The 15,045-nt window shown below is 43.7% G+C and overlaps 1 protein-coding gene across 9 annotated transcripts in view; it reads right to left on the minus strand.

The window, feature by feature from the left end:
- Ica1 (islet cell autoantigen 1) overlaps positions 1–15,045 on the minus strand; it is a 149,396-nt gene that overhangs the window by 9,212 nt on the left and 125,139 nt on the right. For 7 of the 9 annotated variants that reach the window (XM_059257377.1, XM_059257373.1, XM_059257376.1 and 4 more), the window contains exons 11-13: positions 14,008–14,070; positions 13,873–13,911; positions 4,403–4,672 (exon numbers count right to left, since the gene is read on the minus strand). In XM_059257377.1, the coding sequence (XP_059113360.1) occupies positions 4,403–4,672; positions 13,873–13,911; positions 14,008–14,070 (372 nt within the window). Of the gene's footprint in view, positions 1–4,402; positions 4,673–7,235; positions 7,394–10,913; positions 11,332–13,872; positions 13,912–14,007; positions 14,071–15,045 lie in introns of those variants that run through there. The other 2 variants (XM_059257379.1, XM_059257378.1) reach the window with 2 other exon arrangements.

Consider the following 15,045-nt stretch of genomic DNA (forward strand, 5'->3'; position numbering starts at 1 on the left):
GAGGGAAGGGAGGAGGCAAGCAGTGTACACCAGGGAGAACAAGCCAGTATTCCTCATGGCTCTGCTTCTAGGTTCCTGTTTGAGTTCCTGCCACGACTTTCCTCAATAATTACCTGTGAAGGGCAAGTGTAAAAGAAAAGAAACCCTTTCATCCACAGGTTTTTTTTCATTCTGGTCTCTATCAGAGCAACGGGAACCAAGCTAGGCTACCCCTCTCAAGCCAGTACCTCCAGACACTCAGAAATCTCAGCTGAAATGGATTCTCCAAAATTCTAAAATGACTTGATCAGACATGTGATTTTTGTTGTGAACGCCCACAGCTTGGACTAGGCAAGAGGGGAGCACACTTGCTTTCTTCCTTTGTAGTCCCCCAGAGTGCTGGGGGACAGAATGAGGAGGCCAGAGGGAAGGCAGACCGAAACCATTCTAGGAGATGGAAGATTGAAGAGAAGGGAGAGCGGAAGGAAGAGGGGGAAGAAAAGGAGAAAGATAAAGAATGAAAGTATGGAGATCACTAATGACTGGAGGCTTCCAGAGCCCTCCACCTCTGCCCTCTGACCCCCTGACCCTGCAGATGCCTCACCTCAGTCCTTTCAGGGAGCCAGGACAAGTACAGGTGTGTTCAAACATTACCCCTAGAGACTTCTCTGACGACCCCTTTTCAAATATTCTATTCTGGACCATCACTCAATTTTTGTTGGGCAAGGACCCTGTCTCTTTGCAACTCCATTTATCCTGTTGTCTACCCTGGTGCCCCAGTGTCCCGATTCCTGTGTGAAACCAGGGAACTCACAGCCGGGCTGATCACTATAAGCCCTGCTCGAGTGGCAGCAGATGCCTGAAGGGCCTGGAGACAGCTACCTATGCTATCAGACATGGCACTGAGAGGTCACAACGGTCCTAGTGGCAGGCATGGGCTGCTTAGTCAGACTGCTGCCCAGGTTCAGGTTCAACGTCTGCCTGCCTTTACCGAAAAGAGTGACCTTGGGCCAACAGACTGCTTCCTTCCTTGGTTTTCTAGTCTCTAAAGTGTCGATGGTGACAGCACTCGCCTGGGAAGCAGCAGGTTAAATGGGTAAATTGACACAGGTAAAGAGAGGGCATGGTGCTTGGCATCCAGCAGTGCTGTCTTGAGCACAGGCTGGCATTATCTTCCTGTCTACGGCTGGAAGAGTCACAGAATTACTTGACTTTACAGCTTAGCCTCTCAGAGATGGGAGCCAACCCACAGATAAGATGCTGCTGGGATAAGAAGCCTAGACCAACATCCCACTTACTTAAATATGGGGTAATAACCCAGGGAGCTGCAGAGAGAGTTGCCAGTGCTACAGTATGAGGAGGAAGAGGGCAGCTACAAAATAAAGTTGGACTCCACTCCCTCTTACACAATGCCACTGAGCCAATATGACAGCATGACCCACCTCCCCATGTTTAGTTTAATTCCTTAATTATCTCAGCGGTTACTGAACTTAGGTTTTGACACGATCTGATTAACCAAAGGAATCCATCTTAATATAATGTGGCCAGGGTTTAATAGTCATCATTAAACTATCATTTACATACAACTACCCATACATATCAGATGGCTTTTCTATTCAACCATAGATGCAGTGAAAAAAAATTTAGGCTAACATTCATCCTTTCTTATTTTGGGGATGAGAGGAATCCTGACAGAAGCCTTTAAAGTGCAACATTTGCAAGCCACTGCAAGCAACCTTCCTGTATCTATACCACACACATCTGGAAAGTTCCCTAAATCAAGGGCAGCATTGGGTAGCATGAAAGCTGCTCCCATTCTGGATTCTGGAGCGGTGGTGGTCAATGAATGGGCTGTTGTTTTTGTTTTTGTTTTTTTTTTTTCAACCATGTAGACACTTTTTCCCCTTGATATTTTGAATCCTCTAGGCATTCTGTTGGTACCCATTTACAAAGTAAAGGAAACTCCATAGTCACCGAGTAACTTTAACATTAGTCTTGCTAGAAGCCCACAGGAAGAGGAGACTACAACAACCAAAATGATGCCGCTAAATGACAAAGCAGAGCTTACTGTTTGATGGCTAGAGGTGCTGTGGTGGTTTTCAACATGGCTGCCGAAAGGAGGCTGGAGATTTGCCCAGCATGCCCATGCCCCATGTAGTCTAGCTTCTGTTGGCATATACGGTCCAGCCTATAATGCTGTCTGACCTTCACAGCCTTGGAGCACCCCTCCCCTTCTTCATACCTCTCACTCTTGCCAACTCGACTCCAAGGAATGTTCTTCCTGCAGACCTTGTCATGCTGTGCATGTTCTCACCTTATGGGGTCAACCAAGGTTATCTGCCCAAGCCTCCCCATGGCTAGTTCTCATCCCCTCAAGTCTTGTTTGGCTCTCATCTTCCCAGCAAGACCCTGTCTAGCTCCCCTGCCATCCCACAACACTGACTCTCCCTAGCTCTGTCTTCCCCTGACGACCACTGATCACTCTCTACCCTACTGTGTTAATTTTCTCATTGTCTATCATTCCCTGTTGCTGCCCCGTTGGAAAGTGAGTTGCAGGAAGGCAGAGAGCCTTGCCTGTTGTGCTCACAGGTGCATTTCCACAAAGGGGGACCGGAAAGATGCGTATTAGTGAGGGAGCACCTTGCTAGGGCATTAGGACGGCAACCTCAAATGAGACTGTGTGCCTGGGAAACGAATGGCCTCCCTTTGTGGACCCTCTTTCCCTTCCCAGGTCACACCTTGCATCTCTCTCTTACTGTCGGAACACCTTCCTCCTTTGTCCCACAAGTGGTTAGGTGCCTTCTCTCGGGTCGAAGCAAGTGCAAAGCCCACAGTTACCCCCCCCCATTACAGCTCTTGGGTTCTGTCTGACCAGAGCTCTTCACACATTGTCCAGGAAGAGGCTTTGGAACCCTGCTTTCTCACTCTTGCAGTAACTGTTAGCCACCACTGCTCCCTGCCGCAGCACGGCACCCAGGTCCCCAAAGCTGCGGGCCTTGTAGGGATCATTCTGCAGCAAGCTGGAGGCGCGGCAGAATCTCACAGAGGTGCGTGGGCTGAAGATCTGGCCTCTGCAGTCTCCCATGCCTGTCAGGTCCTCTCTTACAAGAGGGTTAGGATAAAAGACTGACAGACTTGTTCACTGGGCTTCACCCAGGGAAGGGGAGGGTGAAACCAGAGGTGGAAATAGACACTTCTAGCATCCTCTCTATCCCTGCGGCCTCCAACTCCGTGCCTGCTAATACATGAGACAGCTGCAAAACAGGATTCACAGAGAGAATCAAAGGGAAAAGGTAGTTCATAAAAAAGGGAGGACTTCTTTTTCTGTCTTGCCCACCAGCTCCCGTATGAATGATCTCATTTCCCGAGACCTACGGCTGTAATAGCCCATAATTACTTAATCATTCCACTCTCCCATTTGTTCTCCACTGTAAGTGCCAGATAAACACGTTGTTTATTAAGGAGATAGCTTAAGTTCATAGAAAAACCAAAAGAATTTGAACATCTCTTAATAGGAGTAATTCCTGTCTTCATGATTTACGTAACATGAGAGGAAGAAAAAATTCACACTAGAAAAAAACGGTTTCCTTCTCGAGACCCAGTTTAGAAACTCAAGACTTCACCACTGAGCTTTGTTTTTGAACTTTGAATCACGGTGGGGGGAACACACCAGCAACGCTCAACCAGCATGTGGCCTGATGCTGAGCCCTGGTGCACTGAACTCTTCTGAGTGAAGAGCACTTTTGGTCAGGGTGGAAATTGTCTGTTTCGAGGCTGCGATGGGGGTTGACTTTGTATGCAGTAGTCAGAACAGGAACTGCTGAATTGGGGCAAACATGAGGTAGGAACGGGTCAAGGTGTAAAGAGAGGTAGAGTGAGTATAATATAAAGGAGGAGACAAAGTTACAGGTCCAATGGAATGTCACTTTGCACCTAAAAAGAGAACATGTTTACAGGAATATAGGCAGCACATCTCATGGGTATATGGGAGGTGCAGGTCCGGGCAGTCAGGGGTGGCCAGGCCACAGGGTTTGAACTGCAGAAGCAAGATCCTCTCATGCATGCCACAAAACTGGCTTAAATCCAATTGAGAAAGTAAGATTGAGGACCTCCCCTAACTTTCCTAAGAAAGTACTGACAGAGGGAGAAAATTATGAGAAACAATTGATCTTGAGCCTGACACTACGTCTTGAAAGTTGGGGTGTGATTTGGAGATTTCAGCTAAAAAGTCACTTGATGTAAAAAAAAATTACAAAAACATACCATCACTAATAATAAAATAAAAAGGTACTGGTTATAAAGTAAAAATACAGAAAGCATACTCAGACAAAACCACAAAGAACAAATAAACTTTTATATCAAAGGGGGGGGAAAGGAATGGACAAGCAAAACACCAGAAGTTTCTAGTCACTGTGCTACCTACCTTGGAGAGAAGCCTGTAGATCTTTCATGTTTTGGTCTAAAAGCTGCGAAGGAAGGAATCCAGAGCCTGTCTGGGGCTTGGGGTCTGGCTCTCCCTGGGCCCCCACGGGGGCCGTCTCCTTCAGCCGGTCCTCTCCGAAGACGGCAGCCCACTCTCGACTGAACTCCCCTTCGTCCAGGCAGGAGGCACTGAAAATCTCATTCAACAGCACGAGCTCATCCTTGTCCCCACATTCGGGGTCTGGGGTCTCTGCCATGGGACCCAGGCAGGCTGGGGGGGCAAAAGAGCACAGAGCACATGACTCCCGAGAACGCGAGCTTCGGGAGCAGCTGTCTGTCATGCGGGCTAGCCCGGGACAAACTGAATGATGGCTAGATTTAAGAAAAGGTAACCAGAACAGAAATGTATCCCATGCCATGCTTTATTAACAGATTTCAGAAATAAATTTTGAATTCTATGTTTCCTTGTCCCCTTTCTTCCAAAGCAAATCCAGTTTTTGAGCATTATTAGAATTGCACTGAAATATTTTACACACACACACAGACACACACACACACAGTCTAGGGTTTGGGTTTTCCCTTAACATAAAAGCAGATCTGACAAAACATTCCCTAGGTCTGAAATGAAGCCAGGGTGAAAGCTGCTGGTGATCTTAGTTCCTTGTTTGTCAGGCTTCCCAAATCTTCCCACACAAGCCCTCAATCCATGCTGCCTGGGCTGGAGTAGCAAGCAAACCATGTGGCAGCCTGTCTTGCCACCCAAGCCGGGGAGAAACCTCACCACGCCCCGGCACCGGGGAGCATGTCAGGAGTTGCTTCAACACCCAAGACAGATGTCTTTGCAATAACAGCTGCAAGAGGCAAAGTAAAGGTGGCTCTGGCTTGCTTAAGAGTAGCAGTCAGAGAATGACAGGGAAGGAGGCGTTAAGTCCAGGTCAGATGCAGGGGGTTCACTTCGTGGGCCTCAGACATATGCACTGACAGGTGGCAGAGCCCCAGTCCTGAGGGGAGTCTAGGTCCAAACCATCTTCAGCAGACCTTCATCCTATGAGGCTCCAAAGAGTCATCCCTGAGGTTACAGTAGGCCAGATAGCCAGCTTGGAATGTCAGGAAAATGGGAACACTACATTCAAGTCATCAGCCCAAATGACTGTAAAGAGAGAATCATTCTCATACAAAAACACGGACCAAACACTGAACATTATTTACAAGGAGAGTGGGGTCCTGACTCTCATACAACCATGGAAAGCTCTGTCGTTGAGTTTTTCTACCTATTTTAAGAACAGAGGACTGGGGGATGTATTAAGTGTTGCTTTGTTTGAGGACTCTAATTGCCATTTGCAAACTGAAAACATTTTTATCATAAGCCACGAAGCAAAGAAAAATATCATGGTTCCTATGTTTTTCTGAGCAATACTGAAATTCTGATGATTTTGATAAATAAGATTATCAGGCTTGCCTCAAATATATTCATATATATGGTGAGTAGTAGTTAATGTTATTGTTGTTTTAAATAAATCTTCTCTCTGCTCTTTTGCTGGATCTATTTTCACCCACATGTTACATAAAGATCTAGAGATTTAGGGGATTTTTTTTTAATGAACTCAGCAGACTGGCTATAAATCAGGGAGGGGGAAAATCTAGTAACTCATATCACTGTGGTTTTAAAACAGTGGCAAAACATCACTTTGGTCAGACAAGTGCCTAATTTAAGCATTTTTATTGTTTATGTTATCAAAGACACTTCCAGCCAGACATAGCCTGTAGGCATACTAGGTGAAAAAGCCAGAGACTTGGCTCTGTGAAGAGGCTTCCCTGCAGGGCAGGAGCTGCCAGGCCGAGGGTGTGCTACATACAGGATGCTCACCTGCATGCATGCATACAGGAAGAGGCTGAGGAACAGCACCCGCCATGCATCAGGTGTGTCCCTCAACACAGGTGTTTACTTATGAATTTTCTCTTTCAGTCTCTCCCAGACTCTCTTATTAACCTGTGGTTACTCTTCAAATCTCTGTACTTCCCATTTTCTGGTGACACTGGAGTACCCAAACCATTTCTCCTGGTTCCTTTCTGGCCTGGTGGCAACCGTATGATTACTGAGCCAAATCCCTGTAAGTGACGACATCTATTCCGTCGGACCTTAAGTGGATCTTTGAGCAATGCCTGTTCCTTTGACAGTCATTTTAGTCTGACCTATTCAGAAGCCAGGCTTGGGGAGGTGTCACTGTGGTGTCTGGGATGGCTACCCCACAAAGATCACAGTGAACACAGAATAACAGATCATAAACGTAGAGTCCTCTACACATAAGCCGGTAATAAGACTTCTATTTCATGTTTAGTGTTTAGGCTTCACGCTTTGGTGTTGAGTAGACGTTGTTAGCGGCTTCTGCTGACTAGCATCTCTTTGCTGTGGGATGGTCTGTATGTCAAGTGTGTTGCTGATTGGTCAATAAATAAATCACTGATTGGCCAGTGGCCAGGCAGGAAGTATAGGCGGGACAAGGAGGAGAATAAAGCTGGGAAGTAGAAGGCTGAGTCAGAGACACTGCCAGCCGCCACGATGACAAACAGCATGTGAAGATGCCGGTAAGCCACAAGCCACGTGGCAAGGTATAGATTAATGGAAATGGATTAATTTAAGCTGTAAGAACAGTTAGCAAGAAGCCTGCCATGGCCATACAGTTTGTAACCAATATAAGTCTCTGTGTTTACTTGGTTGGGTCTGAGGGGCTGTGGGACTGGCAGGTGAGAGAGATTTGTCCTGACTGTGGGCCAGGCAGGAAAACCATCGCTACATCTCTTCCCTTTCTTTCAGTTGTTTTTTCTTGAGAAGCACTTTCCCTCTGTGATTCCGCTGAGTTGCCCTTAGGAGACCTCATGACCCGCCACTCCAGATGTGTGTGTGTGGCTGAGCAGGTTGAAGTTCCTCCATCTCTCAGGCCACAGTGACTGACTCAGGGGATGACATGTGCTGGAGGCTTCCCTGAAATTGCTGTATGGAAAGTGGATGGAGAAAGACCCATCTTTCTTTGGGATTCTCAGGTCCAAAGATGTAAATCTGAGGCTGTTAGTGAAAATAGAGCCAACATACAGAGGAAAACTACCTGAAGAGCCAGAAAAGGAATTTTGACAGCATTCAGCCAGCCCCTGGGTCTCGCTTGAGCCAATATACTGCTGAACACCCTCAGTTACATGGCCAAGTACATTTTAAGCAAAATTCTAAACCTAACCCATTTCAACACAGGCTTCCATCCTTATAACCAAATGAATTTTGTACCTATCGAACTCAAGCATATTAGTCACAGAACTGAGAAAATATTCTCTGCAGTCAGTTATGAATTCAGGTTTTGCATCTCCTGAAGTCTACCATTGAGTGTGGTCTATTATTTAGTATTCTGCTTATTTATTTAGTTTAAAACTTCTTATTAAAAAGTTGCAAAGAAAAACATCATCCCATCCCAGCTACTTAGCAGTTAAAGCAGGCTGTACAGTGAGCTGTGCTCTTGTAAGAGAACTTATTATGTAGCTAAAAGCAAGGAAAACTGGTACTGACTTGAACCATAAAACACAGAAACCTCCCGATTATTACACTGATAATTAAGATGCCTGAAATTACTATGCATAACATGTAAGAGAAACTTAATTACAAGTCCAAATGGACAGGTTTAGGTCCGTAACCAGACAAGTCACGACTTGAGAAGTTAAGCTTGTCAGCTGGCCCCGGGGAACTGAGCTCCTCTTATCTTCTTTGAAAACAGTGCCACTCAACCAGAGACAAAGAAAACATGTAGAGATGCCACAATGTCTTGGGAGAAGCCTGGTCAGAATGTCCACCCACACAGACCAACAAAGACTGCTCCTGAGTTGTGGGCTACAACTTCCTTTGGCTCAGAGTCTCCAAATGTCTGCCTCCAATCCAAGCTCTCCAACTCCTGACCACAAATTCTTATCTTATCCTTTGTGGTGTGCACACCAGTGAGGCGGCTGCACCTCCATGAGATGGCCTCCTACCCTGCACCTTTGCCCACACCAACCTTGAGATCATTCCTTGTTCAAAACCTTGCGAATGCTCTACCTGCCAGCTAAAGTATAAAGTAGTAGCTCTCCCAATGGTGGCATACAGGATCTCCACACGCTCGGCCAGTGCTGAAGTGGTATCAGGCCACCTAACCATGCTGCCTCCTGGGAAGCCTATAATTTAGCCAAGGTGCCTCGTTTAGTACTGCTTTCCTGCCTGGGAATTTGCTGTTTTCTCTCAGTGAGAAGAACCATTATTTATTTATTTACCAAAGAGATCTTAGAAACTGTTTCCTTGAACTCATTCTCCAGATGAGGAAAAATAGACCCAGGTTAGATTATCTGACCAAGGTCAAGTGATTTATTAGTTACAGACAATCTGGCCTGGGAGCCATGACTCACAAGTCAGTGTTTTCTCTCTGTGGAAGAGAACTGCCTGTCCTTCAGAGCAGAGGTAGGTTTTTTGTTTTTTCTACATGCTGACAGAGCACTGACTGGGATCTCACACACCAACTAATATAAGAAGGTTTTTGTGAAGATGTGAGGCTTTCTATGGGCAGAGTGTTCTTCCAGGTACCATGCAGACAGGCAGAATGGCCAAACCAAAAATACTCCATATGCCTGCCTTGCTCAACACTCAGAAATAAGAAGCCTGGGGCTGGGGAAGCATTCCCTAGAGGAACTGGTCCTGAACCGGTGAGTTCTAGCTTGTAAAAGCTCCAACTAGAGGAAACTCAAGTTTAGGCCGAGCGTGGAAAGCTAGTGACAGCTGCTTCAGATAGTGCTTTTGAAATCACACCTAGTTTCATGACCTCAGCACGAATTAGGAGCACAGAAAATGGAAATAACTGTACAGACAGAGAACGAGAACACAGGACAATAAATAGATAAATGTCACTCCATCTACCTTCATCTGTGTGAAACAGGAAGACTGGCTTCTCTGGGTTTCTCCCTGGTCCCCACGCCCCACATAATGACTAATTTTCAAGACCACAGGCCTGCAGCGCCGCTGAAACCCCAAATACCATCGCTCCCCTCCTATCACCCAAAGGATGGCGGGGGAAGACGGTGGAAAAGCACCTGACAGAATGTCTAAACAGAAAAAAACAGTTCTTCAGGCTCTGCTAACAGAATGTTCTTGTTTGGAATTCAAGAATGCTGCTTTGAAAAACTCCCTTCAGGTTTAAAAATAACAATAAAGAAAAGTCCCCACTGGCAGGGGCCAGGGTTGGGGTGGGGGTGGGGGTGGGGGATAAGGATCCATATGTGCTTTCTGAAAAAACAAAAGAATAATCCAAGAATGCCAGCCCTGAGTAGGCATACACAAAAATACCTGACTGCTAAGATCCCGCCCCTCCACTTGAATATTAGAGTTTAGCAACTAACCTCTCTCACAACAGGGCTGGACCAAGTCTTTAAGAATCTCCATAGAAATAATTCCATGTACATCACACTACTACACAATTGTGAACATTTATTTTATTATGTATTTGGTTTTATTAAGCAGAGTTTCATGTGGCCTGTGTGGACCTCAAACTTGTTATACAGCCGAGGGTGGCTTTGAACTCCTGAACTTTAATCCTCCACCTCTCAAGTATTGGGATTACAGGTTTGCTGACACACTCCTGTTTTCAGTATTTTATTTTAAGGTGTATTATTGTTGGGCTGGGGTGTGTGTGTGTGTGTGTGTGGCTCAGTGGTAGAGCGCTTGTCTAACATGTAAAGGATGAGTTCTTCCCATCACTGTAAAGAAAAAGTATATGATTATTTCATGGGGTGACCCAGGTCACCAGTATGTCCCGGAATACTGATAGGAAGGGAGGAGGAGGAGTGTTTATGAGAGAAGATCAGGAATTTAGCACTTGGTCATTGTATGTCCTCAGGCAGAGCAATCAGCTCTCTCATATGACTATAAGGATGACTGCAGGTAGCAGTTTGGTGACTCAGGAGCAGCTCGGCACCATTGGATAACACATGATTGCTGTGGGCTAAAGGTTCTCACCTAGACCTCCCTAGCTGCTGAACGGACTGTCATCACTATACCTGGCCAGATATAGAAACACAGCTGTGACAGAGGAAGACGACAAACATGTTTTTGTAATAAGGACAACAGTTTCGTTTTGTTTTTTGATTGGCCTAGACCTTGTGCTTTAGGTAAAGGCTTAGTGATAAGATTTAGGGAAGTTTACCTTATCAAATTTTCATCTGCTTTATTCTGCATCTTTTTTGTTCAGCAGTATGTTATTGGGGGGGGGGAGTCCACCTTGAGGAACACAAGATTTCTACATGCTATAATTCATGAATGAAGGCCACATGTCGTGTGTGGTATATGGTGACTTCAGATCCACTTTCAAAAATGTCAGAATGTCACTAATTTTTTACTAAAATATTTTTATGCTGGGGGGATCAAGAATTGATTTTCTATTACTTTATCATTTAGTAGGAGAAAGCTGAGCTAGAGCTAGAGCTCCCGAGTCTTATAAAATTAGCCGTCCTCGGATTAAGTGCTTTTTATTTCTTCACATCTAACGTGTTGCATACTATAATCAGCATTGTAGATCAGAACTTGGGCCTGGAGGTAGTTCTAAAGGACATGCATTTTGAAGTGAACAGAACAGCAGGCATCCTTTCTTTCCTTTGGTCACCAAAAGCCCTCGGTGCATTGAGAACATCTTTATACTTGTGGTTGTGGTTTCAGAGCCGATACCACCCAGAGGGAAGACAACACAGAAGAGGCAGCCAGTGGAGAGCATCCCTCAGGCCCACTGGAGGACTCTGTGGGACAGCAGTGATGAAGGGACTGGGTGGCTTATGTGACATTGCATTTGACTGGGGAAGACCGGTGCCTCCATCTTTCTGCCTGAGAACTGGTATTTGTATTAGGGAAGAGCACATCCAGCTTCATCTTTAGAACTAAAAGCAATGGGGCATGAAACTTGCTTTCAATAAATAGATGTCAATCTTCATCCAATGGGTCCTGGCATATGAGGAAGCCTATGAAAGCTAACACGTTATTGCAAGCAGCAGCTTTCTGCTCTAATTCTATGAGGAAATGCTGACTTTGGGGCTAAGGTTGTAGCAGTCTATCAGTTTTTAAAAAAATCTTTGTATAAAGCTCCACATCTTCTTTTACCCCTTATAAAGGGAGAAGGAAGAAAGCATATGGACTCCTATTTTCTATGTCTCAGTACAAAAGCTTTAGAAGAATAGGAGGCCTGGGGGGGCACTTTGTTGTCAAGATGGAGTGTGGGCCAGGTACAGAAATGGGAGTGAGTTTTTAAAATACAATATTCTATTATCTCATGTACTAATGTGAATATACTACCGATTCAAAAATCAAGTCTACTAAAATAATAAAATTAAATAGAGTTATAAACAAAGAAAAAGCCATATAAACAAGATGCTGTGTTTGGGAGGAATACCAATCCATCAAAATAAGATACGATGGAGTACGCGTATGATTATGAATATGTTTATTAAATGTTGTTGTTGAAACTGGGTGGTAAATACTTAGGGCTTGTTGTATTATTCTCATGCCATTTTGGTAAGATTAAAATATTTCAGTACTCCAAAATAATTTATAAAGGATATTTTTCATTCCATTAAAATGCTTTATTCTTAAACCAGAGGGGAAAGGTCTTTCCAAAAATGGGAGCTGTGTATGGCAATCCATACTCACTGTTCACTCATTCATTTGCTATGGTTTCTGGTTTACTAATCTCACATCATTTTGATGAAATATTGCATAGTATGACGCCTTCAGTAAGACATTAATGAGGCAAAGACTTCCACCTTTGGGTCTATATTCCCAAGCCCTGGGAAGTTCATGGCAAAGTTGTGGTGACTTTGTGTCTCTGAGAGATTTTTTTCTCTAGTACTCTATGGATTCAGCCCACACCTTGATGGTTAATCTTGAGTTTTAACTTGAAGGGATTGAGAGCCCCTTAGGAAACTATTAAGCACACCTTTAGGAGTGTCTGTGATTCAGAGAAAACTAGACCACATAGACTTTGCCCTAATCAAGTTGACCCATGGATAGACTCAAATTTGAAGTAGACAATTGGGAGGTGGTGGAACCTTGGAAATACGGAGCTGGAGGAAGTGGCTGGCTGGGGCGTGTCTTGGTGCGGTTCCTTCCTGTTACTATGCTTTTGACCTCTATGAGGTGTGCGGCTTTTTTCCACCATGCCCTTCCTCCATTATGTTTCTGCCTTACCACAGAGTTAAAAAGCCATCAGAGCATAGGCTGGAACCGTGAGCCAAGATAAACCTTTCTTCCTTTAAACTGTTTCTCTCAGGCATCTCTCACAATAACTCACAGTCTAACAGGTCAAACTCAGACTGAGATGAATCATACCCTGGTTAACTGAGGTCCACTGGATGGTTTGGGTCAGTTGTATGCTGTAAGAAACCTCTATGATCAGGGCAGAATGCCAATCTCCAGGTCAAGGGATACTCTGATGTTTGGCTCAGAGTCTTGGGGTCATTTTCGACTCTTGGTAAATCATTAAAAGGAAACTTTTGTTTGGATGAAAAGCAAAGGCTAGGATTACATGGAAACTACTCAGTTTCCTTAGATCACTCAGTACCATAAGTATCATCTAAATACAGACTCCTGAATTCTCTTTCAGGTGGCTGTTTAGTAGTCAGCATAAGATTTCTAAGTCTGGTGGACTTGGTTTACTAAGGTTCAACCAACATACAGCATTGTATACCATCTAGAGAACACTTCTAACCCCCCCTTTCTCAACAAGCCATTATTCCAAGAGTATCCCTGCATCAGAAACCACAAAATAGCCTTTTCATACATGAGTTCCATTCCTGACAGTTACCTGGTTAGGTTACTGTATTTGGTTCCATTTTACAGGCAAGAACAATTGAGGCTTACAGAGTTTGAATATCAAGCAAATTACTTAAGGTCACTGATGGGAGGATCAAAATTCAAAATCCACATGTCTCGTTTAGAAAGTTAGTTTTTCTGTTACAGCATAGTACCTTCATCATAATCAGCTTTAAAAACATCGTCTAATTAAATAATAATAACATACATATTACATATTGCTTGAGCATATGTAAGGTAATCTATAATGGCTGTCATCTAAAATTTTTTTGTTTATGACTGTAAGCTATTAAAAAGATAACTATTCAAAAAAAAAATCAGAAGAGGCCGGGCAGTGGTGGCCCACACCTTTAATCCTAGCACTCAAGAAGCAGTGTCAGGCAGATCTCTGTGAGTTCAAGGCCACCCTGGTCTACAGAGCGAGATCCAGGACAGGCACCAAAGTGACACAAAGAAACCCTGTCTCCAAAAACCAAAAAAGGAAATATATATATATATATATATATATATATATATATATATATATATGTGAATATATATATATATGATAACTATTGAGTTTTCTTGCACTGACAAAAAGAGAACTTAAAAATCTAATCAAATTATAAACTTACCTTCTTCAGGTTTCACATCTAGTAGTTCATCTATTGGTCCTTATGAGAAGCAAAAGAAGATGAATTATCAGTTAATTCCATTTCATAAGGAGTTTGAGTAAATGACTAAAACTGGGAAGTCTGTCTTTAGATTACCTGAGCATGCATCATGTGCAGAGCTTTTGTCTACAGATGACAAAATACCTTTTCCATCTTCAGCTGAAATACAACATATGCAGTTGGTTATGAGCAGCCCACAGTGGTACATGTTTATATACCATGTGTGAGGGAAATGTACATGGCTGGAAAGAGAGAACCATCTAAACTCTCTCATGTAAAGCAGTGGTCCTCAGTTTACCTTTTACTTCAGCGGTTGGCTCTCAATGAATTTAAATTCGGAATTTTAATTTTATGTAATTAATTTATTTAATTAAATCTAATGTCCACATTCCCAAAGAATCTCTGTTTTGTTTGACAGATAACCCATACAATACTCTATTATACTGTTCTTTTTTCCACCCATGGAAAAATGAATGACTTAAGTAATTGACTATTACTGGGTATCATTAACAAATTTTAACCATATGGGCTTGGCTAAAATGAAAAAAGGAATATTGAATTCTCAATAAAGAACCATTTTTTTCTTTTTTTGAAAGACTGAAACCCTTGTATTCTCTAATTCTGAGGAAACCTGCAGAGACAGTAAAAAGGCCAGTGGATGCTAAGGGCATGTTTGGTGGGTGAGGAGGTGAGAGCGAGAGACAGAAAGCATGGAAGCAGGTAATATTTTATATGATACTTTAATGGGAAAAATGAACCATTTCAGATTTATAATAGAACACTAAAAGTGAGCACTATATCAACTGTGGACTTTGGGTGATAAGGGTGTTACTATTTAGGCTTGTTGGTTATACAAACACCACGCTGGTATAGGACGTTGATAGTGAAAAGTACCGTATGTGGGGACAAAGGTACATGGGAAACCTCTGTGCCTTGAACTCAGTCGTGGTGTGAACTAACTGTGGCTTACAATAAGCAATAAAGTGTGGTTATACACGCATGCGTACACACGTGATAGGAGAGCCTCAAACTCAGTTTGCTCCTATGTTCATCAGACCTTCTCTAGGTCCCCGAATAAAGGACAGTGCCACTTCATCATAATGGATTCACAATCTCCAAATATTATGCAAATAT

This window comes from Peromyscus eremicus, chromosome 3 (assembly GCF_949786415.1).
Source record: "Peromyscus eremicus chromosome 3, PerEre_H2_v1, whole genome shotgun sequence".
Classification (NCBI taxonomy): Eukaryota; Metazoa; Chordata; class Mammalia; order Rodentia; family Cricetidae; genus Peromyscus; species Peromyscus eremicus.